Source organism: Amblyomma mixtum, chromosome 7, assembly GCF_055824585.1.
Source record: "Amblyomma mixtum isolate Tamu chromosome 7, ASM5582458v1, whole genome shotgun sequence".
NCBI lineage: Eukaryota > Metazoa > Arthropoda > Arachnida > Ixodida > Ixodidae > Amblyomma > Amblyomma mixtum.
In genome coordinates, this window is record NC_143018.1 from 18,132,837 (window position 1) to 18,159,245 (window position 26,409).

The 26,409-nt window shown below is 49.2% G+C and overlaps 1 protein-coding gene across 4 annotated transcripts in view; it reads left to right on the forward strand.

The window, feature by feature from the left end:
* Window positions 1-1,580: 1,580 nt before the first annotated feature.
* LOC149335129 (uncharacterized) overlaps window positions 1,581-26,409 on the forward strand; it is a 38,178-nt gene continuing 13,349 nt past the window's right edge. For 3 of the 4 annotated variants that reach the window (XM_089553749.1, XM_089553746.1, XM_089553747.1), the window contains exons 1-8: window positions 1,581-1,637; window positions 17,534-17,597; window positions 18,951-19,115; window positions 21,172-21,446; window positions 22,343-22,445; window positions 23,061-23,075; window positions 25,085-25,146; window positions 26,233-26,282. In XM_089553749.1, the coding sequence (XP_089409875.1) occupies window positions 17,589-17,597; window positions 18,951-19,115; window positions 21,172-21,446; window positions 22,343-22,445; window positions 23,061-23,075; window positions 25,085-25,146; window positions 26,233-26,282 (679 nt within the window). In that variant the 5' untranslated portion in view covers window positions 1,581-1,637; window positions 17,534-17,588. The remainder of the gene's footprint in view (window positions 1,638-17,533; window positions 17,598-18,950; window positions 19,116-21,171; window positions 21,447-22,342; window positions 22,446-23,060; window positions 23,076-25,084; window positions 25,147-26,232; window positions 26,283-26,409) is intronic. The other variant, XM_089553748.1, reaches the window with a different exon arrangement.

Sequence of the window (26,409 nt, forward strand, 5' to 3'; positions counted from 1 at the left end):
TCTTTTTCTTTCATAAAATATTTCCTTCAAAGTAAGTGTGGCTATACCAACATCACTCTCTGGAAAGGCAGATATAAGAAATTATGCAGTATGTTAGTGTCGGGAGAATTAAATGCGTTTTATGTTGGAATAATGTAGAGCAACGACTGATGTATAGGCGCATATTTTCTGGCACATATGTGACAAGCTACAGCATGGAAGGTGTTTTAAACGGTTTACCTTTTGTTTCAACATTTATGTGCGATTAAAACTTCTATGCTGCTTAACATTTCATTGATATACCTCTATTTTTCTTCCACAATATGCTCAGCCAGAGTCAAATAGGTAGGTATACAGGAAAGGCATCGTTCCAAAGGTGCCTGAATTGCTGTAAGGACTGCAAATAGGGTAACGCCGAAAACGAATTTCTGCACGCGCGCAACTCGATAACACCGCGACATATGGATCACTTACCTTCTAATCAAAGACAGCAGTAAAACTGCTGTCTTTGACAAGAATGTAAGTGATTCATTTGTTATGTCGCGCTATTATTGAGTAAATATACCCAAACTTGCTGTCAATGGAGAGGAACCCCACAGCCTTTTACTCGGTGCAAGACGCGAGTTTTCGATACGAGTGCAAGCTCAGCAAAGCCAGCGTTACAAAAATGGTGATTAAAGAAACTTTTCCCTCATGAAAAGAAAGACGAAGTACTACTGACAAACAAGCATACTGTCCAAGCTCTTTATTTATGTGAGAAACGAGCATTCAAGAAATTAGACCGTTTCTACAGCGGCGACCACGTACCTTTCGCACGGCCAAAGCGCGGCCGCTTACATTGAATACAGTGGTGGCGCCATCTAGCAGGTGAGACGTAAACCGCGACAGCGGATGGAGCTCAGTCAGCCCACTACCCAATATTCTAGTACACTTTACCCATACCTCGCCGGTGTCAACTTCTTCCGACGCGGCCGCCGCGGGGCCTACTCCAACCACGCTTACAGCCATGTCTCAACCGGCTGCGTTCAACACCGGCCACACCACCGCGCCCATTCCCGTCGCGTTCACCGACGCTGGGAGCTCCGAATCGACAGCCGCAACGCAGCCGGCAGCGTTCGTCACCGCCGCGGCGTCCACTGCTGGCCAACTCCACGCATTAAGGGAAGCCAAGAGCTTCGGGCCCACAGACGCATCGCAGTCGACTGCGTTCGTCGCCGCCGCCAGTGCCGCCGCACCTACTCGGACCACACTTCCCGCTGACAGCAAGTCCAGCACCTTGGTACCTGCGTCGCAGATTGCGGCTCAGGCTGACGACACAACAGACATGGACCTTACGGCGTCCCCGGTCGACGGCCATCTCATTCCGGCCCCTGAGGTCGGCTGGACCACCATCGGTGCCTGCCGTAAGCCTGCCTCCGCCACCCGGCCCCGCACCGAGCTCATCACAGTTGGCATCCAGCTTCCCCCTGGCACCCTCAACCCCAAGATACCGCTCTACGACGTCCTCGCCGCAGTCGTCTCCGCTGCACAACTGTCCTCCGAGAGCAGTGCGGAGATTACCCTTCAGGCCAAGCCAGCCCAAAGCCTCGTCTTTTTAAAAACTCATTCCCCTCTCACCGCCCACCTCCTGCTTTCTATCACGCATCTTCAGCTTCACGGTAAGCCTATTACCATTAAAACATATGCCCCTAATCCTCCCATCTCATGCCTCGGCGTCATCCATAACGTCGGTGGCCACTTCACCCCTGATGACCTCATGCATGATATCGAATCATTCAAAACCGATATTCTTGCTGCTCGTATGATGGGCACCACTCAGTCGGTGCTCATAACTTTCGCTGGAACCGTAATCCCCCACTTTGTGTATTTCAAACGCGTTGCCTTCCGGTGCCGTCCCCATAAGTCTAAGCCTCCCACCTGCACCCGCTGTCTCGCTCTTGGACACCGCGCCCACCAGTGTCCACAGCACAGCGTCCCGGCAAAGTGCCGTCGCTGTGCTGCTCCTCTACCCGCCGACCCTTCCGCTCATGTATGTGCCCAGCCCTGGTGCGTTCATTGCCAGGTAAACACCCACTCCTCCCTCGACCCCACTTGCCCCTTTCTCCTCGGTAAACAACGCGAGTGTGCCAAAGCTGCGTACCTACGACGCCTAGCTTTGCGCCGGGCCACGCAACCCACCCCCTCCTCTTCCTCTAATCATTCACCTCCGTCAGCTCCGGTCACGTCACCACCAGGCTCCTACGCCGCCAAAGTTAAAGGCTCCTCGGTTCCAGCGTCCCTTCCCAGCGTCTCTTCCACTGCACCACCCTCTCCATCCCTGACTGACGAGAGCCGCTCCTTCGACCTCCGGCTCGCTATGCTGGAACGCCAGCAGCGAGAGCAACAGCGAATTTCCCACGACCTACAACAACAGATCCACGCCTTGACCCAAACCCTCCAGACAACCACCTCCTCTCTTACCTCCCAGCTTACCAAGCTAAATGAGCACCTTTCCACACTCACCACTCCCTCCTCCACCGCCCAGGTAACCACCTATAATAGAGATTGTGCGCCCATTCAGAGTCACAGTGATTGCAACATACTCGTTGCTACTGCCCCCAGGAATTTGGTGCCGAATGTAAGTGAGGTCACGACGGACGCATAGTAGTACCTTGCTCACATGCCCAGCCGCTTCAGAGAGGAAACTTTCATAACCGGACAGTCGAAAAGGAGATGTGATATTAGGCTCACATATTACAAGCACTGGAAATCGGTACTTGAAAATCCTCTGCCTGAAATCTGCTAGGCGGCCTCGCAGACCTCGAGCATTCCATTGTAATACTGCCGATCGAGAGATTCTCTCCTGTAGTGAGGGTGCTGACGACGGTAGAGCCATAATTTTTGACTGCTATTAAAGGGTGGCAAGCACCGGTTCAATAGCGTCTAAAATTTGGACAGCAGCCTTAGCAATTGGCGTGTCCACTCCAGCAATTATCAGCCGTAAGGTGCCTATCAGCTGTTTCAGCATCGCCCTGATTTGATCATCTGTTGTAGACACATCCGGCGGACGCACAGGCGGACGTGTCACAGAGTTTACAGTACGCGATGGTAGAGGTGGCCACTCTGCGGAGTCCTCCTGGGTGGTTGACAGATAACTGCTGGTCCTTAAGGGTAACGGAGTGGATTCCAAGAGAAGGCAAGCGTGACAATCGGAGGCTGAAAGTTAAGAGGGCGGATAAGATTAAGAAGTTTGCGGGGATACGGTGGCCGCAGCTGGCAAAGGACAGGATTGATTGGAGAGACATGGGAGAGGCCTTTGCACTGCAGTGGTCGAAGTCAGGCTGATGATGATGATGATGATGATGGTAAGATTTTACCCTGGCCTGGTGCTCGGCTTTTCTGAGGTGAAATGACTCGATAAATGATCTTGGACCAAACAGCTGCGTTGATGGGTTAGTGATTCGTTCCGCCGTCAAACAGCTTAAATCCGCCTCATGCGGAAAAGCCCACTTTTAACCTGCAACACTCCTCCTAGCTCGAGCACGTCGCCCTCTCCACTCCTCGTTTCCCTTTATGGCTGGCAGCGCAGAACATGACGGAGAGGGAGCTCACGGGGCCGACCTTTCGGTCACCTCCCTCTCCTCCCTGTTTCACTCCCTCCTTTCCCTGATTGAGCGTTTATGCATCGAGAACCGAGACAGTTATAACGTCCTTCCTTTCCTCATAACCAACTTTAATTTTCATTTGTCCGGCGAAGAAGAGCTGTACATTCCACGTGGTCGATGAGTGATTGTACTTACCTCTCTTTCAGACTTTTCGCTGGTATGGTCGCAGCTGCTATGCATTCTCCTTTGTGGTCAGCTATAGCCACAACATATTGTAACGGCATACGACCTTCGCAACCAAGAGCGCGCTGCGGTATACAAATAAAGAAGAGGCGCGGGGCGAGCGCGAGGGGAGAGCGCGCGGCGCTAGCGCGTGAGGTAGAGAACAAAGGTGAATCGCCCCGGCCGGTTATGTCTGAGTCTCCTGTGTCTGAGTCTCTGTGCCTTTCTCTGCGCGGGCCCGCCGTCCCGTAACATTTGGTGGCAGCGGTGGGATCATGCCGCTCACCCGCTCCCAGAATCAAGTCCCCGACGTGCCAGTCGACAGGACTCCGCCACCAGCCGACGGCGCCGACGACGCCGCGGCCGGCATCGCTGCACCTGGGCGCTCGGAGGGGCTCGGTTCTCCGCAGCGGCTGGACGCCGGTATTGAGCGCCTCCTCGATATTTTTACTCAGCGGATGGACGCATGGGAGGCCCGTCTGACTGTCCAGGCTGGGGAGATGGAGGCGATCCGGCGCGACTTCCGTCGCCTTCTGCCAGGCGAGCCGAACACGGGTCCGGTGCCTCTGGACGTCCCCGCCACCGCTGTACCCAGCTCTGCCGTCGCTGTACCTGCGGTCGTAGCCGCCAACAGCGTACTCGGCGCGGGCGCATCATTGGACGTCGTGGAGTTGCCCACGTTCGACGGCACCATTTCGTGGGATGCTTACCGCATCCAGCTGGACAGTATTGCGGCGGCGAGAGGCTGGGACGAGCAGATGAAGGCACGGATGCTCGTCGCCAAACTGAGAGGCCGCGCGACTGAGCTGCTGCAGAACGTGCTGCCTGACCAGCTGGGCTCTTATACTGTCCTGGCGGGCCTCCTCGCCGACCACTACAGTGCCTCAGGTCACCCCCGTGTGCAGTACCACCGCCTGCGAGTCCGCCGTCAAAAGCCCGGGGAGACATACCAGGACCTCGCCGCCGCCATTGAACGCCTGGCTCTGCAGTCGTTGCCGGGGGCGCCTCAGAACGCCGTGGCCCTGGTCGGCACCGAGGCATTCGTCGACGCCATCCGACTCCCTGAGGTGCAGCGCTTGGTCCGCTCTGGGCGTCCTGAGTCCGTCCGCACCGCCATGGCGCTCGCCGTCGAGGCGGAATCGACTTTGCTGGCCACGCGGGGGTCGCCACCGTCTTCCGAGCACAGCGTCCCGGTGCAGGCTCCTCGGTTCTCAGTCCCCACAGCGGCCTCTACCCGACGCAGGCGTAATGACACCCGCACGACCTGCTTCCGCTGCGGCCTGAGGGGACACTACGCGAGGGACTGTGCTGGCCCTCCGACGTCGGAAAACGATTCGGTGGAACGGTGCCCCCGGATAAAGTCCGTCCCCGCACTCCTTAGTTCGCCGCGTCCCCTTCTTTCGTCGGCTTCGATGACAACGGAAGCTCCCTACGTGCTCGTTGACGTCGCCCTGCTTGATCGGCACGTAGCGGCCTTGGTTGACACTGGAGCGGCTGTTAATGTGCTCGACAAATTGCTTATTGTCAACGCGCCCCACCTGCTTCTTCCAGCCGCCAAAACCCGGCTCGTAGCTTTTAACGGCGCCCCGGTGGAGCAAGTCGGACGTGTTACCATCAACGTGACAGCACTCGGAAAGACCATCTCCACAGAGTTTGTTGTCGCGGACAGCCCTATTTGGCCAGTGGTCCTCGGGTGCGGGTGGTTCCAGCAAGCCGGAGTCGTTCTCAATTTTACCACCACAGAACCACGTGCGAGCCAAACTCTGTGTGGGCCGGGTTGGCTTAGCTGGATTTCCAGCGTCGGTGTCACCCTGTGGCAGTCCCTGGTGTCGGCGACCAAGCGCGCTTCAGGATCTGTGCGCTACCTCGGAACGAAGTGGCCACGTCGAGTCAAGCCAGTCGACGTCACTACCGTGACTGTGGCGACCGCCGTGACTCTGCCACCGGGTGCGGCAACTTGGGTGCATGCCAAGTCTGACAATCCGATCACAGCGGATGTGATTTTCGAACCTACCCGGTGTTCGGCTCCGGCCCGAGAGATGACCTCCCCTCGAAGCCTTCTGTCGGTGCTCAATGGAGAGGCCCACGTGTTAATGCTTAATATCAGCCGCGCACCGCTAGTGCTGACTCCCGGCACGCAATTGGGTGCAGTGTCAGTCTTGGACTCAGCATCACCGGTTGCGTCTTTGCAGCATGAAAAACCATCTCACCACACTCCAGCGCCGGCGGTCCTATCATGGGACGCATTTAACTTTGGGCCCACCCTGACCTGCGCGGAGCTCGCCTCTCTGAAGGCCTTGCTGCTCGAGCATCGCAGTTGCCTTGCTCTAAGCGCCAGTGAACTCGGGTGCACTTCCTGGGCCCAACACCGGATAAACACCGAAAACCGTGGGCCTATTCATCACCAACCTCGCCGTGTCGCGCCAGCTGAACGGAGAGTCATCCAGCAGCACGTATGCGACATGCTTGACCAGGGAATCATCGCCCCTTCTTGTAGCCCTTGGTCCTCCCCTGTCGTCCTTGTGCGCAAGAAGGATGGAACACTCCGCTTCTGCGTAGATTACCGCAAGTTGAACGCTATCACTCGTCTCGATGTGTACCCGCTGCCCCGCCTCGACGATGCACTTGACCGCCTGAAGGGGGCCCGTTATTTTTCCACCCTAGATCTTTTCCACCCTAGATTTTTCCACCATCCCCTTTGTGTCTGTGCTCGGCAGCGTCGACATACAGCGCTGACCTGTAGTCTTTAAGTTCACACCTTTGTCGCACCTCCCTCTTCATCGCATTGCCTCATTTCGAGCACCAACCCCCTTCCTTCGCAAATGTGAGCGCAGGGCTCAGTAGTTAACCTCACAGCACGCGAATGTTACACTGTGGAGGTGGCATTAGCGCAGTTAGAATCAGTAATAATCAATAAAAAGGAGAACTGCTCACCATCTGTGCGCGCCGGCGTCGGTGACACTTGAGCCTAAATTAACGCTTATTCATACCTCGAAACAAATAATCGGCTTGGTGGCCTTCTTATTCAGCTGAACAACCAAGACACTCTCAAATAAAAGGGAATGAGCGCTTTAATTTGTTATGCATATTTTTACATTTAAAATGACTGGAAAAGCTTAGCATGATCTCACCAGTTCACGCTAAAAACGGCACTGCAAACGCACTCATGCTACGCGACAGGGAGGCATATTAAACGCAGGCAATGCCAGAAACGCAAAAAGAAAAAAGCAACGCCAGCCGGGTGCATATTCCGGAACGGCCACAGCGACAAACACTCAAAAGTGAAGGAGAAACCGAAATGAGAACAGCCGCGGCAGTTACGCCATCACATATAAACGCGGGCGCGCGTTAGCGCCATTAACCCATGTTAATCACAGTTCCAGGAGAACAGTCCGCGAAGTGGGGGAGCGGGAACACCCGTGACGCCCGACAGCGATGACCCCGACCGGGCCAACCCGGGCGCGAAGCCACCCTCTTCGCCCTCTTCCCTCAACCCCTCCCCCTCTACACCTCTCTGCGTGCTAGCGCGAAAGCCCTGACATGACGACGGGCAATACGTGACGCTGGGCAGAGCCCGTCGCCACCACAGCATATGAGACAATAACGCACCTACACGCACAGACACACACACGCAGGCAGGCAGAGGGAGGCGGAAAGATGTGCGACCAGCTAATGCACTTTGCGCACCAGTCGTCGACCCAATTTCATCACCGGCGCTGCGTACATTTCTACCTTTTCCGTGGCAGGACGAAAACCCACCACCGCCCTCGCGACAACGCGTGACCCGGTTTCGAAACCAGCGGCCCCAAATATGCCACCGCCGCTCTGCTGAGGTCCAAGCCTTGCGCGTGGGGGTAAAAAAAAAGGAGGGCGAGAGTTTTACGACCCGCCGCAGGGGGGCGCCACGGTACCTCAGGTGCGCTCCATAATTTCGGCTTTATACCCTGGATATAGAGCGAGCTGCCGCTAATACCCGTCGGTTAAGTGGGACGACTGGACGCATATTTGCATCTAGAGGCATCCGATGTCGCATTTCATAAGCTCTGCGTTACGCCGTACTGCAGGGTCAAAGACCCGGGCGTCCCAAGCGGCTAGAGTTCACTTTTATCGAGCTGTATACCTTTTTCGCCACTATGCACGCATAATTATTGCCGTGAAGCTTTTCTTAGTCTTTCAAAGGGTGTGGGTATATCCTAGAGTGCTGCCCTCTCAAAAAATTATTTCTAGCCTTTTCGTCATTCTTATTTCCCTTCGCGCAGTGCTTAGCGGCACTGGTCTTGACCCAAAATGACGGACCTACGGTTTTTTAAAAGCCGCTGTTGACACTAGCCCCGTTTCAATCCCGTTGCGGATATGAAACCGATTACAGCAGAAGCTACACAGTCAGGTTGCTTCAACTTTCAGATTCAAATGAAGTTTATGCTTCCTTCATTGCAAGAAAAGGAGGGCTAGAAATGGAAACTGTGCGCATGGGCTGAGCGTGACGAATATATTTGTAAAATCATGATGGTGATCATCATTATCTCCTTCTTCTTATCCTTGTTTATCATCATTATCAGTCACACTACTGTGTAGGTAACGGCCCCTTCCACTAATAGCCATCTCCCTATCTCTTAATCATCCAAGGCCGCCTTATCTCTGCAAGTATCTTCGCACGATATCGGAACAATGATTTACTGATAGCTACATAGTGTGATTAAAAATTGCGTAATTTGGTGCTTGCTTGTTCTCGATTTATTGGTTGTTGTTTTTTATGTATTCTAATGCACCTACCTCTTCTTGGACCCAAGGGTCCTCAGTATGTACTAAATCAATGAATAAAATCCCTAAAGTCAGCTTCCCACCTGATTCGGCGGTTACGCTTACAAACCGTCAACCGAGGATTAGGCGTCACGACGGGTGAAAGTCCGCATATACAGGAACTTTACCGACCGTCGTTGAATTGTATGCGGCTTGTTAAATTAGTGTCGAAATACGTTGCACAACGCTTCGAGGTGAACAACACGGCGCGAAACGGTCAGTCAACATTTCTCTTCCTTTGGACAAAAATTGTTTAGCTGTATCCAATGGGGCGGATATTTCATTTCGAGCAAGCAAATAAATGTGGTTTCGTACGAGGGCTTTCAGTGGAAGTGGTCGATGTGTCCTTTTTTATATCAAGCCATTCTCTATAGCGACAATTTCGATGTGAAGAGGTTTAATACGCCCAATGCGCTGTTTGGGGCAGTTACCTAAAGTACATGCTTATTCCCAATTTGTTTCTTATTTCCTACCAACGTCCTCCTATTCTATAGTTTGCACCGTGAATGACTCGTTGTGAACAACTGATACCTCGTTCAACTTATGCGTCCTCTAGGCTTACAACTAATGCAGCGTTTTGGAGCCGTCTAAAATAGGCCGCCTTCATCGCCAAGCATGAGACAGGAAGAGGAGAAGAGAAAAGGGAGTAGAAGAGAGGACAAAAGTGAGGAGGAAGAGAGAAGAGCAAAGGAAGGGATGCTAACCAGACGTGCTGGCTAGGTATTAGAGCCAAAGAACAGGAACAAGGAAAGAGAAGAAAGAGGGAGGAATGCAAAGCGCACTCTAGTGCTTAATTTCCTGATTCAGTGATTCCAACGAGTTCGTTAATGTCAGATAGATAAAAAGTGCTTCAGATGCCTTTCGTGCGTAGAATCAGTAACACTATGCCGTCCAACAATCAGCCACTTCGGCACCGGGCGGCTGTCCAAGTCCGTCAAGCGCCGTAATTTCAGGTATACATTCCCCACCCGATGTACAGTCCTCCGGTATCAATTCTGGACTAAAACAATTTTTTTTTTATTGCGAAAGCAATACTACTTGCACTTTCACGCCTTTGCCGTGCCGCGGCGGTGACCACCATCGTGCCGCGGCGGTGGCCACCAAAGCAATACTACTTGCACTTTCACGCGTTTGCCGTGCCGCGGCGGTGACCACCATTGACCTTCATTTGACCTTGATTGCATTAGATTGAATTAGATTAGATTGGATTGGATTGGATTGGACTGGACTGGACTGGACTGGATTGGACTGGATTGGATTGGATTGGATTAGATTAGATTAGAGTATATTACATTGGATTTGATTGGATTGGATTGAATATGAGTGGATTGGATTGGAGTGGATTGGATTGGATTGTATAACCGATGCATCACCACAAGTCTAACCACAAGAGTTAGCGCAAAACACGACACTCACAAGAAGGGTGGACAGGAAACGCGCTGTCCTGTCCACCTTTCTTGTGAGTGTCGTGTTTTGCGCTAACTTTTGTACGAAGAATAATGCACCGACTAGCCCAGCAACAAGTGTTACTTGAGTACCTAACCACAAGCACCACCACCAGCTACACTACCAGCTGTACCATGGCGTAGGTACGAATATTGCTTTCGCAATTACCGGGCGTAACCAAGCTAAGCCACAGCGAATTTTTTTGCAAAGCTGTTAGCACCCAGTACGTAGTGCGAAGTGGCGAGGCGTGTAACGAGTAGAGTGACTAGACACGCGCTGGTTTGTATGATGCGGGCTGTCGTTTCTATGTCGACAGAAAACCAGCCATCGCCTTCGTTCTCTTCGCTGTGTCACTCTATTCGTCTGGTGCAGACGTACTCAAGCCATATTTAGCGAAGAGATTTACTACAAATGGACAAGGGACCGCTTTCCAAGATTCCGCCATCCATTTGCTCACTTATTTGTAGGTTCATGCTCGAAATAGAGGTAGCAACTAGGAGCAGTAAGAACGCGTGCGACAATTCAGCCACGCGATGGTGGCAGCGGCACAAAGCGAGTATGCCACCAAACTTCGTGATATAATCGCACTGGGCATTTCAAGCTATATTGGATGCTATTAAAAAAACATATGTGCATACGGTATAGTCAGGGCCTATAGAGAGTCACCAAAGCACAAAAATTCAACTTCAGAACATGGACTTAATCCATGCACTGTATACCGGAAATTGCGGTGCACGTGTACACCAATTGTCTCTGCACAAAATATGGGGATACAGCCTAATATGCGCTTGAGCGCCATGCCACATCACACGCGTCACTGACAGCCATTCCGAAGGCCGTTGGAATTGCTTTGGAATTACTCGATTCCGGAATGCGACGCCTAAGTACAGGCCCTGTATCACAACGCCTGAAGATTGCTTTACCAATGAAGGAGTTGCTAAAGGAGAGCAGTTTTATTTTGGTCAATACTAAGAAGTTGGTGAAGGACAACGGTTTTATTTTGGTTAGAGTTATGACCCCTTAAATAGGAATGCCTTTTCTGCTCGAGCTTCCAATAGCAGGAAGGCGTCGGAAATAAGGAGATGTAATGGCAGCGCTCTGCACCAGCTTCGATCTCTCGACAGCTGCGAAAATGAGCCGTCCCACGCCATTCATGACTGTAGAGCATTAGCGGCATGATGAGTATATTAGCCTAGTTTCCGGAGGACGTGCGCCTGTCGCGTGTAAAATCATTGCTTGTCGTCTTGCCTGGGGCTCGTTTGGCATTTGGCTGTCCACTATTTTTATGTTACGGCGTCTTCCGCCAACGTTCAAATGTAATAACCGGACTGAGGGGTCCCTAATCTTAATTTCAGAGGGTAGTTGACGAATAAGTTCATTTCCCTAATGACAACGTGTATGTAGCTCATGTAGCAGACGGCGGGTGTCGTCGCCAAGCCGAACTCAAAATAGCTTTGGCTGGTCGATGGTTTCGCGTGTTGACAACCGCTGTGGCCTCATTTTTTGTGAAAGTGGTTGCATGGCGTGATTTCCTCATGCTGCTAACCGAAACTAGCACTCGCGATACTCGCCAGCTTGTCGCCCCCCCCCCCCCCTCCTTTTGAATTTGCGGAAGGCGGAACGCAGCTTTCAACGAGGAAATGACGTGACTGCTGTTGTCCACATTTCCATCAGATAGAACAGGCATAAAATCACATCGCGTGCACCAGGCAGGTGCATTAGTAACGCTGCTGCAGGGAATGAACTTCAGTAAAACCCTTCTTTGTTGAATCAGTTCATTCTAGTTCGAGAAAAAAAAAATGGGACAACCAGGTGTGTCTTCTGCAGTGCGACTGCCCCCTTTTGATGCTAATTTTTCAGCAATAAGAAGGTTTCCTGGGGTTAAGCAGTAGCAGCAATACAATAACAATCGGGGAAATTACAGTGTACGGCTGCTCTCTAAATGATAAGACGTTTTCTTCCTTGGGCCTTGCATGTCATTTATTTCCGTCTTGTCTTGTTTTACTTGCCTTTCTTGGGTCACGCCACAGTTGGTCACGCCACTGTAGCTTTACTCTTTCCTTCAGCGCATGCGTTCTTTGGCTAGCCGGGGTGAACGCCCTCCAGCGGCAGTGCGTTCTAGCCCGGATGATGTCCTGTGTACTTTCTTTCGCTTGTGATTTCGTTTGTTCCTGGTGGTTCACTTTAAGCGACGGTGCTATGTCTGCCGTAATAAAAAAAAAAAATCATTGACATCAAAACTCCTGGGTCGCGTCATCTCCTTCTGACCAAAGAGAAATGGGAGGATGAGTCCTCATAGCCTCCGCCGCCGCGGTGGCTCAGTGGCTATGGTGCTCGGCTGCTGGCCCGAAAGACGCGGGTTCGATCCCGGCCGCGGCGGTTGAATTTCTTTGGAGGAGAAATTCGAGGCCCGTGTACTGTGCGATGTCAGTGCACGTTAAAGAACCCCAGGTGATCGAAATTTCCGGAGCCCTCCACTACGGCGTCTCTCATAGCCTCAGTCGCTTTGGGACGTTAAACCCCATAAACCAAACCAAACCATCCTCATAGCCTCCCGGCTACGCCCACATTTTTCGCAATTTAAGAGACAAGTTCCCAACCTGGTGCGGTTACGATGAGCCGCCTCGGTGTTCCAGTGGCTACTATGCTTAAGCTGCTTCACACCTGCATTACAAACATGTTTTTATGATCCGGTGTTTAAACTACCAGTACGTTTATGTTTTGCTCCTGCTGCTCTGTAGGAAATGTGTAAAAAAATATTTCCGTATAGTTTGATTTCCTTGTGTTTGCTTTCCTGTACGTTATCGCTCCTCCTCTCTTTAATGTGCAATGGTACCGTTAGGGCATTCTGAAAAAAATAAAAATAAATAAAAGCACACTTCAGATACAACACGGAAAAAGAGTTCAGAGCATAATAATAATAAAAAAAAAATGATTTCTAGTAGTAATCGAAAGAAATTTTATTTCACGAAAGTGATTATAGTAGCTGAGGACAGAGGGTGCAGCCTTCAGCCCGGAGCCACGTACGTGGCGGTAGAAAACTTTGTGTGCGCATGGAGATCACCTTACACACATATTTTAGCCTTTCACCTTCATATGTGTGTACGGTGTACGGTGTGTTACGCCTTTCACACTGCCATCTTTGTTAAACTCATTAGAAACTTAATAACAACGTAGCTCTCCTTTTATGGGCTCATTGTGGATTCGTTTTTTTTTGTTTGCTTTGCTGTAGTATACACTGACGCCATGAATGTCTAACCAATTTTCTTTGCTTGTTAGTAACTTATTATTTATGTTTGTGAATTTCAAAGCTATTTTATTTGTATAATTTTATGCTTTCTGCTTTTTAAATCCTTTCAGCATTCTATCATTGATTTTTTTTTTGGCCGTATGTATTTCTGTTATAGCATAGAATGTTATAGAATGTTCACTAATACTTTTTTTTCGTTTATCCATTATTGTATCTTTGCGTTCTCTTTATTGTGCATAGTGAAATTTCTGTAGGGGGTACAGACCCCGTCAAGCCAAATCCATTTGGCTTTTTGTCTGCACTCCCGTCATCTGTACATGTATAGATGCAAATAAACTTGAATTGAGTGAAAAAAAAAAATACAAGCTTACCCAATTTGTATGGACACCGAACCCACAACCTTGCACTCAGCAGGCAAACGCCATAGCTGCTGAACCATCGCAGAGGGCGGCAGTGGCGAGGTGAAACTCGCAGCGTTATCTGTCTATCGCAATCGTGCAAGGCCTCGCAGACGTCCGTGCTTATGTGCAAACAAAAATAAGCAAAATATAATATATTTTAACGCACGCGATGACGTGATGTCGTGTCACTGGCCACAGTTTCTACCTTTTTATCAGCTGACGCTTTCACACAACTCGACACGCATCAGGCCCTGCTCGCGACAGAACTCGAACGGGATTCGAAAAATGGTGCACCTTCGTTCGGCTCGATACTCGATCGAAAGTAAAAGCACCGAAATAACAGCCACTGGTATGTGGACTACAAGCGATCGAACTGCATCGCCGCTCGTAGACACTATACTGCATATATATTCGCGTGTATACCCTGGGGCCTGGGGAGATACGCGTCAACCACACATAGTACGCTGCATACGCACTGATATTTACAAAGCCTCTTAGAGGACAGTATACTGACATTAATTGTCTATATTTTTGTTGAGCCAGTCGATAGCTCTTTGCGCAAATAATAATCCTTTGTGGCGCTGAAAAATACAGCAGAACAATGTAAATCGCAATTTTTAATTATTGTAGTCTCGCTTATTCCTGGTAGACGGCGTCTGGAAACCCTGACATGGTTTGGTTGGTTTATGGGTTTTAACGTCCCAAAGCTACTCAGGCTATGAGGGACGCCGTAGTGGAGGGCTCCGGAAATTTCGACCACCTGGGGTTCTTTAACGTGCACTGGCATCGACATTACAAGGGCCTCTAGAGTTTCGCCTCCATAGAAATTCGACCGTTACGGCCGGGATCAAACCCGCGTATTTCGGGTCAGCAACCGAGCGCAATAACCAATGAGCCACCGCGGCGGCGAAAACCCTGACATGGGGGACACGATATATAATTAGTATAGTCATTCCATACAAACCTATCGTTCTGAGGCCGCCAGATTGCGCCAGGTACTGGCCAGCTGCGTGCCCACTTGCCGCATTGGAACCAATCAGCGCCTGCGCACTGGACGCGTGCGGTGCACGGTAACAGTAGTGGTATGCGCTATGGTAAAAATTGAAAATTGGTTCTTGGGGAAAAGAAATGGCACAGTGTCTGTCTCACATATCGGTGAACACCGGAAGCGGGCCGTAAGGGGAGGGAGAGAGAAGGAAGGAAGAAAGAGGTGCCGTAGTGGCCGCGCTGTGCTATGGTCTCGACACGGCAGGCGCGGGAGCGCTGTTGACGGGGAAAGTGGCGCCACCTGTCGCCCTCAGGGCGACCTGCGCATGCGCAGTGGTGGGGCGCGGTACGCGGTACATGGAGCGCGCTATGCTAAAGGTATCTGTTTTTCTATTTTCTCTAAGTGTACACAGTATACAATGCAACGTATGTTGAAGGATACGTTTTCTATGTCATCCCGATATGAAGCTTGGAAAAGAAGGAAGATTACTATGAGCTTGAAGCAGTAGGCGAAGAAGGTGCCCTCGAATTCAGCCCGAGGACATCATCATCATCATCATCAGAAGGCATGCCTTTTTATGCGCAATCAGTGAGCATTCATTTCTGCTGCCATTCCACCAAGCGTTTTGGGTGTGCATCTCCGAAAATTTTCATATGGCTCAAGGATGCGGGCATTGTTAAGGAACGTTCAGAATAGCCGCATCTTCCACTGGCATTACTGAACTCGAGCACAGTGCCCAGAGTGGTAAAAAAAATTGCCGCAAAACTATCATTGCAGTAATCTAGCCTAGTGGATTTTTGTTGCTAGCCACACAGTTTTCTGACACAATCATCGCCATATCTGAGGTGGCATATAACTTTATTACGGATCGTGTAATGATTCGCAGTAATGAAATAAGAACTGCATTGTATGCGCTTGGTGATCCCCGAAAATACTGCTTCACTTTTAATCTTGTAGTATCTGGCAGCCTGCAAACATTTATTATTCATTATTTTGACGAGTTATTGTACAACCGAGCACCCCTATCTACTCGAGGTATGCTTGCGGGCATACACCGTACAATGACGGCTTTCTACTCTTTCTATTTTTATTTCCTTTATTTTTCGATCGTTTCTTTTATAGTTTTTCCAGGACGTGGTCTGGAAAGTACAAAACTCTCAAATAAAGAATAAAGTAGTTCGCTGAAATCGCTTAGGCAGCGAATAATACGCAACAAATCGGATGCGACGCATGGTTAACCTCGCTATTCAGGACACGCGCCCCTCTCCAACTCGGATTTTCCGCGAAAAGTATATTTCCTGCAATGAAAGATTATTCAGCGCTACGTAGGCCCAACGCAATGGCATACGTTACCGAAAAAAAAAAGAGCAACGAAATAAAATGGCTACAAAACTGCAAAGAAGCAAAGCACGTAACAACGAGAATAAAGGGGGTGGTGGTTGGGGGGAGGGGAGGGGGGAGCGCAGCGGTGGCACATACGTTGGAAGAGTATCGCCGGGCGGCGCTACGGAAACGGGGGCGCGACGCGGGAGCCAGCGTTCACGTTAATGAGGGCAGCCCACCGACGTAATGGTCCCAGGCGCGGCTTTTGAGCACGTCTCCCCATCGACGCTCTTCGCCTACGCTCTGTTTCGCAGGACCACCTCCTTCTTCACTTTTCTGTCCATTCTACCCTTTTTCTTTTATTTATCTTGAATTTGGAGTGATAGATCTCGTCTAGCGTAGATTTTATACGTGGAACATACCACCCTTTTCAGTCATCAGGGTGCAAAAACAAAAAGGAAAAGGCAGGGGGATAGAAGAAAAGCCTAAAGCACAAGTCTTGGCACACTCTTGTTTTCAACGTATCTATGTGACGCTTACGGGGAGCCGGCATTGCGCACACTATAGCTTGCTGATCGCTTTCACAGAGCTTGCATTCGAGTCACGCATGAGGGCTTCTATGGAGCTCGGCTGAGGTTGACGTCAGCTACAGGCGGTCTTCTACAGTCGTGCATCGACGCGTCGAAAATGGCGTGGTTCTACAGCAAACGTTCGGTTGTGACATCGCTGCTTTTGTCCAAACGACCCAGGTTAAAAAAGGTAACATCTCTGAGCAGAAGTGGTCTCCGCGATGCTCCATGTTACATGGGGGTCATCTCTGCCTAAACCCACTGCTAGAAGGGTTGCAAATTATCCGTTGCAAGAAACATCAGAATTCCTGGTTCAGCTTTCTAGGCAACTTTTGACGCCACAGCGACAAGGCACTGCTTATTCTGGCCATTCAGTGTAACGTATTTCCTCTTGTGTGTGGGTCGGTCTACAGCTCTGAATGGTCTGGGGCTCCCAATGGAAGAGCCTCCCAATGGAAGAGCCTCGCAGCTTCTATTGGTCCGCTGTGCTCGGGGGATCGCAACTACCAGTGTGCTTCTGAATAAGAAGGCACGTCCTTGAAGGAAAAATCTATTATAATAAAGTTTCATCTCTCTATTACCCTTGCGTAGCTCTGTGTATGCACATACTTCGACTAGTCGCTTTGGCTAAGTGGCTTTGATGTTCGCTATAGCTGATACCAAGGTTGCGGCCTCAATCCCGGCCACAGCGGCCGTATTTCGATGAAAGCTAAATGCACAAACGCCTGTATACTTTACGATGTCAGCACACTTTAAGTACCCTCATGGGACCTATATGAATCCACAGCCTTCCAATACAGCGCCCCTCAAAGCCCATGTGACGCTTCGGGACGCAAACTCATACATACACACAACACACATAGGGCTCGTCCTTCGTATAGGAACAGACAGGTGCAGCTTACGCTCTTGAGTTACCCTGTCCTATTTTGCAGTGATACTAATTTCCCTCGTTGCGACGCTCTTTTTTACAGGCTACCTAGTTCAACTTCCTTGAAGAAGTGAACCCTCCAGCATGAAGGCCTATTCATGACACACGTGAGTCTCTCGTTTGTATCGTCTTATTTCGCTAGGTGGTGCTATGCCGAGATAATGCTTTTGAAGATATCATAACGAACCGTGAAAGCGAGGGACGGCATAGCGATTTCGTATAATTTCCATTTGCTCAGATACAGCCTAGCAAAAAAAAAAAAAAAAAGGAATCCGCCTGCTGCATGGAAAACATAGAGCAATACCAGGGCCGACAGCTGAGCGCGATTCAGAACTGATACATGCTGTAATATAGGAAAGCTGTGTGCTGTAGCAAGACAAGTTATAAAAAGAGCGCTGCTACAGTTGTTACGAAACGGTGACGGTTGCAGCGAGAGACATTTCAGAAGATGGTTAGGAGGAAAGCTATTTAGCTGTGAACAGAAGTTGAAAAATTAGCGGTACAGACCTCTCCGTCGAGCACAAATAGGTGCGTCAAAACACCTGCTCTTTGAATGCTGCGAGCAGGTGCTGAGTTCATGTCCAGCGAGCATTATGGCGACGCCCACGGAGCTCTTAATAGAAAGGCAGATAACCTACGCTAAATCTTCGGTACGCCTTTAACTGATAGAAATCAAGAATTCGCGGACTGTAACGCCTTATGCAGATTAAAACACTAAGAACTTTTATAGAAGTTTTGTTTGGCGTAGGCGTAAGAAGGATGAATTCCTAGATAGTAATTGTTTCGGTTAAATAAAATTTATAAAATAAAGTAAACACTAAAAATCTGAGCCTGGTAGCGTCCGTCCCCGCTCAGATTTGAAGGAGACGCTCTTAGTATCTATCTATTCATCCATCCAGCATACACCAGATACAGCTTTCGCAAATCGGGCTAGGAAGTCTGGATTCTGTGTTGAATTTTCGAACGTGACAGGGTTACAGAGCTTTGGCTCGGTCCAGGTGGCAACGACACTCCTTTCTTTACACCCTTTAAAAAAGAAAACGAGTCACAAAGTAAGCACCCTTATAAGCAAGTACACCATTGCTAGGGAAAACGAGTCACTGGCAGCCGGTTGCCCGCCCCTGGAGCTCTTTGCATACTCACAAAATGCCTCTACGGTTAGGCTTACAGTTTAAAAATAACGCAGCTCTTGGTGCTACTACTATAACCGATTCACTGAAGGGTGGTGGTTTCTTTGAGGTACTCTGGGGAGAGGATACTGGACGCGGGTTATGCTGGAGAGACTTCACGAACCCCTGTACGGAGTCCACTATTAGGGCTCAGACGTGATGTCACCAGTCATATGGAGGTGACGTCACGGTCACGTGAGCGGCGCTCTTCACGTGATACTTGATGCCGACGCCACTCGCGCCACAACTGATCCACTAACATTTCTGCTGCAAAACACGCCTGCACCGCAGAAGACGTCCGAGCCCGAAGTGGCCAACAAGGGCCCCCATGACGGCAGCGGAGGTCGGAGCGATAGTCCTGCCGAGCCGGTCAGCCTGCCCATCCGGGAGGACTACGAGCGGCGGCTGAGGCTTGCCATGGAACGGCGCCGAGAGTACAACGACTTCCTCTCTAGGGTAGGTGCATTTTGCCTCGCCGTGAGTGAGCTCTGAGCACACTTTTTGTGCTGTTAGCGCGATCCGTCATAGGTGGGTCAATGAATAACGTTCGGCAACTTAGCCCCAGCTCTAGAGAGCCAAATTTCGTCCACAGCGTCCACAGTTCGATGCAGCTGAAATGCATAAACCCCTGTATTGGTTTTGCGATCACAGCGAGCATTAAACCAACCCCAGCTGGTCGACATGAATCCGGAATCCCCACGGTTCAGACAAGCGGACCGGGTCGTGGATGATCCGCGCGGACCACCTGCCACGTCACGCTGACGTCACTCCCCTGAGTGATCATGAGTTTCCTGCGCTGAGTCAGAATGGGTGCAGGACGCGCAAAGGTCACTCGGAAGAGTGCCGTTTTCGTTACGAGGTAGGCGGTCCGCACGGATTGTCCGCGACCCGGTCCGCTCGCCTGAACACATATTTACAGCGAATTGGACTGACAGATTGATGTCATGGGAGAGAAAACATGTGATCTTTAACAAAATCAGCTTTTTGATAACGCAGAAAATTGCATACAAACGAAATACATGCAGCGACACCGCTCATGTATTTGTGCAACCGCGCCGATTCTCCTGCAACGCTCTTTCGCCGTCAATAAGCAAATGCCGTCGAAATATGAGGAAAGCAGCGCGGCGAGTGTAGCTACCAATGCGAACAGTGTCATAATCAAAACAGCGCTAAACCGAGGACACAAAGAAGGACAGGGCACAAAGACGGGCGTGGAGTCTGGCCCTGCACTCCATGCACCCAACCAGCGTGTAGCCGCTGTACGCAACAAGATGAGAACCGCGAACTCTCGCCGTCTATAGCGGGTTAATTCCAGTATAAGCATTCTCTTCTTTACACTGATAGAAACCTGAGAGTCCTCATACCCCTCCTGGCGCAGTGGTGCAGCGGTTAAGCGATGCGCCATTGCCCTGCGATGGCAGGTGCTCCCAGCGCTGGGCTTTCTGCGGCCCATTGTGCTCTTCCCGAGTGAGTAATCATTAATTTAACTGCCGCCTACCACGGTGGGCAGTTTACTCACTATCTAGGGGAGGGGGGTCAGGTTGTGCTGACGCTGTAAGGTCACGTGAGCTAGGTGGCCCCACCTGCCTCCTAGGCTGCTCTCTGGGGACCACCCGGCAGAGTCATGCTCGGGATTTTTTGCTCACAACGCCGACATCGACAACGCAGCCACAGGTTTTTCTGGACAATGGAGCCTTCAACGCTAACGCATTAAAACTTTGGCAGCGTACCCGAGGATAGTCTGTACTTCTAACGGAGCGCATCGCGTAGTTCGCTATTCCCCTTTAGTGTTTCTTTAAACAAAGCATACCATACTGTACCATACCGTAGTATACCGTAACATACGTTGTAGTGTTAGCGTTTTTTATTCCCGCGGCTTGTTCTCACTCTAAGCCACAGTTTATGGACGGCTCTGCCTTCAGCGCTCTGCAACATACCTGCAGAAGAGGTCCGACAGAAATTTCTCTGGAGAGTTTCATTACTATCTACCTAATACGTGCAGGTGATCTCCCCTCCTTGCAACTCCCCTTTTACGGGTGGAATACTAAACAGAGTTCAGAGTTCGAGTGTGACCATTTTGCACTATGGTGCGAAACGCCATGATACGCTTTCTCACGGACGTAATTTCGCCAGTTTCAACTGAAGCGCTGATGCGGATGTTGACGCCATGATGAAGAAAGCCATGAAATGAGTGAGTTGTGAATTTCAGTGAAATACGTGAAAGTGAAACACTTCTCTGTGCAACGGCAAGTGTTAACACAGGCGGTTCTCGTGGGCACACAAGGTTTTTGGTCTGTTTTCTGTTCTTTATTCTTTTCTTTGGTTTCCATCTCTATCCACAAGGCAGGCGTTGCGTTCTTTGGGATCGCCATTTGAAGCTTGTTCCTTTCATTTTGCCTGCTTTTGTTGTGCCTGCTTTCTTTTTATGCTAACAAAGTTATAAGTATTTGCTTTAAGCGACTGGTCACCTGTAGATCCTTGCTTCCCATGGCCTTTCTGTTCGTTTCTTAAGAAAGAAGCCGAGGAAGAGGCAAAGCGGCAAAGGCGAAGGAAGCACTGTCGGCGCGCCACTTCACAACTCGAACACCTGAGAAGACCGACGCCGGCAGAAGATGTACATTTGAAGAGGCAGCCTAAGGAAGAGGGTGACCACCAAGGCAGCGCTGTTTCCAGGGGTCAGTCGAGAGCAGACGGCGTTGCCGACATGGCGCCAATTCTGCCACCCGTCAACGGGCATTCGTCGGCCGCAGGCGTCAAAAGCAGCGAGAAAGACGGACGCCGATCACGGTTTGTGAAAAAAAAAATAAAAAAAGCTTTTCAAAAGCTAGCTTTAAATTCAGATGTTGCAGCAGTACTGGTCGGAATTGTAAGTGCCGTGACCACACTCAAGAGCCTTTGAGCTGAATATATTTTTTGCACAGGGCAGCGGGACATATGCGTCCCATTTACTTCCACTGCCGGCAAACGGTCCACTTAAGTACCATATTTTTGTGAGATGAACAGCACCGAGCAATCAAACGAACCTTTCAGTGAGTTTTTATCTTTCGTTAATAGACCTCATTGGTGTCCTGTGCGTTTTTGCAAGCGCGGGTGCACAGCAGGACGAGGCCTACCTTCAAAGGAAAAAAATGACAAATTGTTGACCTTTTATTCCATTTCATTTAGTCAGATGCATCATAATAATAATTTTCAGCTTGAATTATACGTTCAAAAGAGGAAGGTATTGATACATACGGACTACATATGAGGTCTTTTTACGAAGTCATTGGTAGAACTGCGTACCCCTTTGTTCTACAAAAAACCAGTGGCCGAAAATCGCTGATTGTGTCGTCTTTACTTTCGTCTCCGTCCTTATTCACGCTGTTGTTTCACAATGGACCGATACTAACTTGACCAACTCGCTCTTCTACAACAAATTCCTTCTTCTGGAAAATACTTGAATATTATATGACCCAATTCTTAGAGACATTCCGAGTGCAATTATACATTTGTATGCATTTAAGACATCCACATAGAGAGCGTGCTCCTTATAAAGGGTTAAAATACCTCAATGTTATATAAACTATACAACTGGGGATTCCCGGGGAATCCTGTATCACTAGACGCAGTAATCCTACCGCATCGTTTATACGACGGGGCTGTTTGTTCGCATCCGCCTTTCCGCCCTCCCTCAACCCTCGCAGGTTGTGCAGTAACGGTGCGAGAAACGGAGAGCTGGCCGTGGTCGCCACGCTAAAAGAAGAGACTGCCAAACTCAAGGAGGAGCGGGAAGAGTTCGCCAAACTAGTGAGTGCTATTCGCTACCTGCGCACAAGCTGCGCGTGCTTGGTCTTTCCGAGTTTGAACTCTATAAGCGTACATTAGCAAATTCCTCTAGGCTAGCACACTTTATACCATCTCATTGATTGCTGTTGCTTTCGCTGGCAACGCATCTCATGTTTTATCCTTCGAAAAGACACGCTAAAAGTGATCGGATCATTTAATTACAGTCATCCAGTGTCTCTGCGTGACCCTGGCTCATTTTATAGGAACTGAGCGCGCGTGTGTCTGGGTAAAGGGTTTGCTCTATAAAGCACTGACTACCTATGGTTAATAAGACTGTGTCAAAGGGCAATGAAAATGCCGACGCAGCAACCGATAGCGCTATTATTCAAAATTTCAGTTATTACAACATGTTTCATTCTTGTCTGCGGTCTTTGTAATGCCTGTCCTGGTCAGTAATGCAATCCACCATAATCACGCAGCCAAATACAGTTCCTTTAAAATTTGCGCAACAAAGATAGTGCATGCGAGCTTCAAAAGCCGATCGTGCACTAGTTTCTGTTAGGGCGCCTGCCCATAATCACCAATTTGAGTTGTCCAGCCCCATCACTTTCCTTTTTTCTTTTTGTTGCATTGCAGGTGAGTAGTCTGAAGGTGAGTCACCCGGCACGAAGCACTCGGACTGCCCGCCGCACGGTCCTCAGAGCTGATCGAGACACTGCACCACGTCACTAGACAGAGTCATCACCCGGTGCACTTTTGCATGGCACCAAATCATATTCGTTTTGTAATATCATCTAAGATCAATGTGTTGAGTGTAATCTCCGATGGTGGAGTAAATTTAAATCAGAGGAGGAATTCTACCTTTTGGTATTATAGTACCGCTCAGGTAGTTGTTATCAGTAATCATCTTACTTAGAATCTCGCGGTTAAATGGCTATGCACTGAAAAGACACATCCAAATGTCTTCGTCCTTTTTTCGCGTTTTGCATCAAATTTAACCATGCTGCATTAGTCTCGTTGAAAACCTACGAAAACATTTCTAAATGTATTTCTAACGTTAATTAACTGAAGAGAGCATGTTCGCTGCAGGAAAAAGTAACAATAAGTAAAACCATGGAGCTTCAAAACAAACTAAAAATCAATTGGCCAAATTTCACAACGCTCCTTGTCTCAGTGAGGATGCTTTAAAACGACCACTCGTCTTCGTTCGGTGAATATTTTATTACGCCTTAGTGAGAAGCCCTTACTGAGGCCTCCGTTGGAGCGCCCTTTTCTTGAGGTACACACAAGGCTACCTTCTTGCTTCCTTAACTCACTCCTTGACCTGAACACATGGTTCACTGCTCAACCACTCACACTACGCTTGCGCTGTCGACAGCGTGACGCCGAGTTAAAAATGGTGGCTTCGTTCCCGTCAGACTTCGCATCCGCGGTCTGCAGGTTCCACGGCTTCGGCAGATTTGTTTTGTCCGGCTTAATTTGAGCATAGGGATTAGTACGCGTACTTGTATCTGACAGTGATGTGCGAGCATTCACTGTTGCCGCTGCACTGTAAACAATTTGACGTTGCCAGACAAACTATGCTTTCCTGCCAAGCCATCCAAAGCACTGAAACACCATGCGTAACATGCAAAACGGGCGCACATACGCGCGCGTACTCAAACTAAATACAAAATTTCAAGTTGTAGCATATTTTTTCGGGTTTAGACGCACATACTTAAATTATCAGAGAATATTCTCGACGCCAGACGCGTGTAAGCGGTTCCTTGTCCCTCTTAACGCCTCCTTGTGCAAGGAGTGGCGAAAATTGGTGGAAAATTAGATGGCTTTTCCAATGCTTGCATGAGATAAGGAAGCACGAAAGGCTCCTCATTATGAGGTAAGGAAAGAGTATAAGCTAAGGAGAATCTTAAAATTTGGCCCGTATTCTTGGCGAGAAAAAGACAATTGAAAGCTATGGTAAAGCGGTAGAGGCACAAAATTTTTGCTTGGTGTTTTTTTTTCGTAATAATTCGCTGGACACTAATATTCATAGATAACCCTGTGGTACTCCTCTACAACCATCAAATATTTTGCAATTGAATTCCTTCTCTGATGCTGTTCGGTTTCTGTTTCAAATATAGGACGATGGCTGTGACCTGCAAAAAGTGTTTATGTCACGTGAGGCATGAAAAAAATTGCAATATAAGCAATGTGATCAGTGATACGTCGTTTTAATTGACTACAACGCTTAGGCCAGCCTGCCTCATATCCAGAATGGCAGCAGACAACGCATCAGCGATTACACTGAAGTTTGCTTTATGCCTCACGTGACCGAAAGCCATCTATGGTGTTAAAGACATCGCTCGATAGTTGAAATCGAAATAGCGTCATAAAATAAGTGAAATCATGAATTATTTGGTGGTCGCAAGGCTATATCTGGTGGTGAGCCGCCGATAATAATGTCTGCAGCATCATTAGAGAGAAGAAGGCATGCAACTAAAGAAAACTAGGTGTCTACACTTCGTTAAGTGAACACTACAGAATAGAGATTTCAGTTGGATTGATTTTACTAGTGGTGGTTAAACCTTCCTTTGTCTGGATGCGAACGAAACTCACGATATAGTTCAATTGAAGAAGACAAGCGCGAAAAGGGTGCCTCTGCTTATCTCCTGCTTCAGGAAGTGATGTCCGAAGTTCGGAAACCTGCCACCAGAGCCGCGCTGACTGCCTGCCTTTCGAGGTATGCTGTTTATCGGAAGTAATGTTTTTGCATTACCTTCTTCTATTACAGACGTCATGATGCGTGTGCGTGATGAGGGTCCTAATAATTAAGCCCCTGACTGTGCAATATTGTTTGTAGCGGTCGATATTACGCACATGCTTACCATCATTCGACCCGTGAGCTGGTTACGTAACACAACACAGGTACAATTTCCGGATCTTCCATGTCTCAGCTGGCAAGACAACGGCTAGTACCAACTACAGCGCTACATTTCTCAGGCTCTCAATCTTCACGTTTGCAAGACTACACGAGTGCCAGTGAAATTTAATCCTTTTAAACAACCGTGTACGCTCGCCGTTCAAAAGTTGTATGCGGTTTCTATTGAGGCTCGAATATGGCACGCATACTTGCATTAAGCACGGCAGATCCTCATATAGAACGTTTTATGATGCCTCGCCTGCCGACTTCGTCTCGACCGTGAACCCACTGCGCTTCTCCATCGTCAGCCTCGCGTCTTCACCATCTTGAAGTCAGCATATTCCCCATAAACCTCTTGCACTCTGTTGTACACATCTGTTTGGGAATAAAGCTCCTCCTACTTGTATGCTTGGAGCGACTCGAGGACGCGACAGTAAAACTCTGAAGCGTTTATTACCGAACTATAGTCTGAACCAAACGAAACAGTTTCTATCTTTGCTTCTTTGTAACGAGTGTATACGCTTACCCTGGTGGTTAATTTCTCCAATCGGATGATCATATTTACTACGATAAGAATGCTTGCAGTGCCCATTTACTGACGCCGCAGAGAAACTATGCGCAAAGGATTGAAACAAGAAAATAGTAAAGCTAGGTGGCGCAGATTACCAATGTTTGAAAATATCCCGCTAGGTAACGCCATTATTAGAACAAAAAGTAACTGCGCAAAAGGACGGGACGAGAGAAAGAGAACCACACGGGACAAACGCAGGAATGTCGTACCAACTAGCCCCTCACCGCACTCTTCTAGGTAACGCTGCATACATTCAAATAAACATCAGCGCTAAGCATTCCTTTCGCTATGATTGCCGGACTCTGCTAAGTATTTCTCTCGTTGGCCTTTTCCAGGAGCAGAGGACAATCACCGGGTCACGGGGACATTGACGGCGAAGATAATGGTATATGATTCAATATAAACTAATCATCGTGTCGCTCTTAATTTTCAATTTCATAGCAAAGGTGTAAATGATTACACCACACCGCAATCTTCCGAATATTTAAGTTTGGACATAGAGAAGGCAAGAT